This window comes from Zonotrichia albicollis, chromosome Z (assembly GCF_047830755.1).
Source record: "Zonotrichia albicollis isolate bZonAlb1 chromosome Z, bZonAlb1.hap1, whole genome shotgun sequence".
Classification (NCBI taxonomy): domain Eukaryota; kingdom Metazoa; phylum Chordata; class Aves; order Passeriformes; family Passerellidae; genus Zonotrichia; species Zonotrichia albicollis.
In genome coordinates this window covers 45,989,149-45,994,090 of record NC_133860.1, presented here as the reverse complement: position 1 = coordinate 45,994,090, position 4,942 = coordinate 45,989,149, and the positions used below count along the sequence as shown (strand labels likewise).

The 4,942-nt window shown below is 46.5% G+C and overlaps 1 protein-coding gene across 1 annotated transcript; it reads left to right on the top strand.

Moving 5' to 3' along the window:
* The first annotated feature begins 962 nt into the window (after positions 1–962).
* On the top strand, positions 963–4,036 carry LOC102075183 (relaxin-3). The gene is made up of 2 exons (XM_005488163.4): positions 963–1,272; positions 3,332–4,036. Exons 1-2 carry the CDS (start codon positions 1,056–1,058, stop codon positions 3,697–3,699), a joined length of 585 nt encoding a protein of 194 aa, XP_005488220.1. The 5' UTR covers positions 963–1,055; the 3' UTR covers positions 3,700–4,036.
* The last annotated feature ends 906 nt before the right edge of the window (positions 4,037–4,942 follow it).

Below are 4,942 nucleotides of genomic sequence, written 5' to 3'. Positions count from 1 at the left end.
AGATGTATGTCTTCTCTGTGCTCTCCTTCAGGATTGAGTTTTGAGAGGTTTTTATAAGCCAACAATACTCAAGGGACTGAAAGCATAGCCTTCGCATGAAAGGATCTACAGACAACAGCTTCAAAGGATTCTAAGAGAGATGAACTTTTCTGGTTCTTCACAGCATAAAAGATGACAGCAACCACTTCTTGTCCTGTCGTACTGGGGAAAAAAACCAAATAACAACAAAGCCAACAAACAAATCCAGAAGTAAAGTTTACTTGCACAGGGTGCATAGCTCTGCGTGGAGTCCAAAGACCACCACTCTTGTCAGCAAGAGCCTGCTGGGCTCTTCAGGAAACACACAGATGTGGAGCTCCAAATCTCTAGGATTCCCACACTGGAGCCAGGGTATCTCTGACACTTGGATGAACTCAGGCCTCCAGTACAACAAACCTGAGAGGAACCCAGGCTTTGAAATCCCCCTTCAATCCCCCCACTTCCTTAAAAGGGCATTTCTTTTACTTCACTTGTTTCTGTCTTTTTATGTCAAGACAACATTTTTAGGACACAGACGTAGTTATGGAGATTCTACACCTACCATGGAAAAAACAGTCGAAATTAAGTTTTTCACGTTTTCAAAGCAACACGAAAGGGCATCGGCACTGCTACCTGGCCACAAACAGGCCCAGAGCCGGCTGAGGCCCAGAGCCGGGGCGTCTCCGGGTAGGTGAGGGCCGGGAACCCGAGAAGGGAGGCCGAAGGTGAGGCACGGCGGCGTGAAGAGCCGGGACAGCTAGCAAGGGCAGAAAGAGGGCAAAACGCTGCCCGAGGGCTCCTCGACGGCTGTTGCAGGCACAGGGACGGCGCGGCGGGAGACGACAGCGCTGCACCGGGGAAGGGGAGGGGGCCGGGGCCGGGGCCGGGGCCGGGGCCGGGGCGGTGACTCAGCGCCGCTCACAGCGCATAAAAGGCGGGCGGCGGGCAGCGGCGGGGCTGGGCTGGGCGCCGCGGTCGGGGGCGTTGTGGCGGCCGTCGGGTCTGCTGGGAACGCGCCCGCGGGACACGACGGCGCGATGGGGATGGCCAAGCTGCGAGTGCTGTGCGCCGCCGTGGCACTGCTGTGCGCGGCACCCCCGGGGTACCCTGGCGCCGTGCTGCCCGCGGGCGAGGGGGACGGGTACGGGGTGAAACTGTGCGGCCGCGAGTTCATCCGCGCCGTCATCTTCACCTGCGGCGGGTCCCGCTGGAAGCGGCTCTCCCTGCTGGCGGTGGAGCCGGCGCCCGCGGCCGGTGAGTGTCCCAGGAGCGAGCAAGCGCCAGGCGGCTGTCGAGGCTCTTCGCTCGCCGCCGAGCCACGGGCTGCGAGGGGGGATGGAGAGAACGGGAGGGAATGGGGAAGGGTGAGCGCCCCGCAGCGCCTCTGGCTCCTCCCGCCCTGAGCCGTTGAGGGAAGGTCCCCGTCCCTCTCTCGCTTTCTCTCTAGATCCTAGTTGGCATTTCCGAGACTTTTGGAAGGACGCCCTGAGATTCAAAGGGAAGGGGACGGCAGGCGCTGGGGCATTATTTGCAGGGATAATCCGCAAAGTTTTTGGTCAGTTCGGAGATGCTGCGCAGGGCTGCCGGCCGCAGAGGAGCTTCTGCTACAAAATCCCGCAAAATCCCTCTTCTCCCCTCTCTTGGCCGCGTAGGCAGGTCTGTTGCGCCCTGGGGAGCGGTAGGGAATGCTTGTCGCTATGGCCTCTCTCCCTTCCCAAGGCTCCGTAATTGCCGGGGCGGCGGAACGAAGTGGGGCTCCCGGCGGGGTTTCCCTCCGGACGGGAGCCCTGGCGCCGCGCTGCCCGTCGGAGCTGCCGGGATGCGCGGGAGCGCACGGACGGGGCATCGCGCCCATGTTACCGCTCCCCGGTGCTTCCCTGCATCGGAGAGTCGGCACGCTGGGGAGCGTGCACTCTGGTGCTCCGGGTTACAGTCTTTGGGCTGTGCTCTCAAGCTGTGCTAAATGTAACAGTAATTTTAAGTGATTAATTTATGTTTGTATTTTGAATACTGAAAAATAACGTTTTTTAAAAGGACAGAAGTTGTAGTTATGACTAAAACGTGCAATGGAAGAGATTCTTTTCTTCTGATTATACACACTTTAGTGAAATAACCTAAGACTTCAGGCAGCAAATGAAGCCAGTATTCTGGGAATTTTTGCCACTTTTTTTCTCCAACAGGTTGAGTAAAAGATAAAAGTAACCTTTGTAATTAAACCAAATTACTTACATGCAGCCTCTGTGGGAGTTATGTCATTTCCCCGCAAATTTTGCTTTCCTTTTTGTGAACAGCAGTCACTAAGGAGCCTCTGCTATGCTGCATGAAGTCTAACTAGAAGACTTCACCCCAAAAGACTATTAAATGGGAGTCACTGTCTAATTACTAAAGTAACTACAGCAACTTTTATTTTTGCACATACTCAGGCTGCTGTTCTATCTGAAAGTTAGTTCTATATACTAATTAGCCATATTTAAGTAAATACAAAAGTTGCTGGATATTCTCATGTTCTTTCAGCTTTCTGAAACAAAAAAGTGTATTAACAGCATTAAGATCACAAGACAAAGACTTGTTTCGGATTCTTTTAAAATTAGGAATTGAAGATGTTTTTCTTCACATTAGCTGAAGTAAGCAATGCCACTTGCCTTGCAGAAGTAAAATCAGGAGAAACAGTGTAAGGTGAAAGGAAGTAGGGCTTTATTTTTGAGCACACTTTAGTCAGTGAGATGAAGAATGTTTCATAAGTAAATTCTGCAAGCCCCTGATATGCCTTGAGAAATGAAGGAAATGAGAGGAAAGCATCAGTTTAAAATAGCTATAGAAAAATGCAATCTAGGACTCAGTTTACATACAATCTTTGCTTATTTAGTCCTTTCTACATTTGTTCTTCACATGATGCTACTTTGTGTGATTGTGCACAGGAGAGGAGGGGTGTGATCTAATGCATCCAACAAGACACAACTCTGTGGTGTTTCTGGATACGTGCCTTTACAACAAAATTCTGTTTCTGTGGAAAAATTGAGACTTCTCCATCAATAAAACTGCAGTTGTGACAGGATGCCTTTACTTCAGTTACAGTTGTTTCTGTGCATTCTGCATGTCTAACAAGAGGTGTATAGACTTTAAAACACAGATTCTGCTAAAAGTAAGCTACAAGTAAATCATGGTGGGGAGACTCTCAAGTACTGGGGCAGTTCTCCTACATAATAGTGTTCCATTTAAAACTTAATGGGTTTTGTGGCTGTTTGTTAGAGCTGTGTAATCCTTTTGATGCTCCTACAGTCTGAATTTAAGATAAGTTTTCTCTTTAAAACAGATTCTGCACAAACAGCAAGTAACAAACTACTGGGAAGCTTCAACCTGCAATCAGTTTTGGATCCTGAAGTGGAGCAGCTGCAGAGAAGCAGCCCATTTCTTGGATGGGAGACGTTTAAGGACTTGTATAGTTTAAATTACTATAATGAATATGTACCTGTGGCAGGTGACTTGAAAAAGCTTGTTCGCCAGGTAGAGGAAGCTGTTCAGAAGGACAGAGGGGGAAAAGGAAATGCAAATCCTGTGGAATCAAGCAGCTACCTTTGGGCCAGGTATCCCAGAAGAAAACGGGAGTCTCTGGGTTTGGCAGGAATGTGTTGCAAATGGGGGTGTACAAAAGCTGAAATTAGTACTATATGCAGAGTTTAAAATCCTCTCTACACTTATGCATGAAATCAGTGTTTGTTGCAGTACTACTTGATTGATTACTTCATGGAGGAAGAAAACACTTGCTGTATTTTATCTTGTCTATATGTGCCAGTCAATATAGCTGGTTTTCTTTAAAAAAAACCCAAAACCAACAAAACAAACAAAACATAAATGTAATTGCAATGAGTTTGTTTTGCTGCAGTAACTTCTAATCTATATTTTTTACTAAGTCTTTTCATTTTAATGTTGAGCCTTTACACTTATATTACGAATGTATTATATCTTTGTAACACTTTAAGAAGAACTTCAATATTTCAATAAAATGTAATTATACTAAGTGTTGCCAAATTATTGTTCCTCTGTCAAAATAATGAATATAGAATCATAGGATGGCTTTTGTTGGAAGGGACTCTAAAGATCACCCAGTTCCATCCCCCCCGACATAGGCAGAGACCCCTTCCCCTGGATGAAGTTGTTCAGAGCCCCATCCAACTTTGGCCTTTAATACTGCCAGGGATGGGGCATCCACAGCTTCTCTAGGCAATCTGTTCCAGAGTCTCACCTCATAGAGAACAATTTCTTCCTCAATATCTATCCTAAATTCTCCCTCTTTTAGTTTGAACCCCTTATTTCTACTGCTACTAATGAAGAGTTCCACCAGCTTCCTTGTAACATCCAACAATAATAAAATGGGATTCATGGTACAAAGCTGTAGAGGAAGAATATTTTGCCACTTGAAATCCCACTTGACACTGACTCAGCTTGCTGATTATTTTGACCACATGTTCCATTTCCTTGTAGTTGCAGGATTGTTTTTATGCAGTGTTATCTTTATAGAGACTACTGCAACACAACATTTGCAGCCTGCATTTTTTTTTATATTGATGTCTAGGCTTGAATAGTTAGAGTGTTAACACTTCAGTCATTCCTTTTTTACTTTACTTCCCCATTTTTTCCCTACTGCTGCTGAGAGTGCTTGATGTGCATCAAGTAACTTGCTGTACAGACACTCAGACATCTTTCTGTGCATTCTTAAAGTATGCTGGTCTACACTAATTCGGATTTTCTTCAAAGTTGCTAATTGGTACTGTATTTATGAATAGCTGATTTATTCCTTGTAGTTTCTAATCCTTTTGCCTTCCAGCAAAGAAAGGATTAGTTTTTCTCAGCTGTAAAAAAGTTATATTTCTAGCAATATGGTTCCTGAGGTGAGGGTTTTGGTTTTCCTGACCTCTGTGTGATT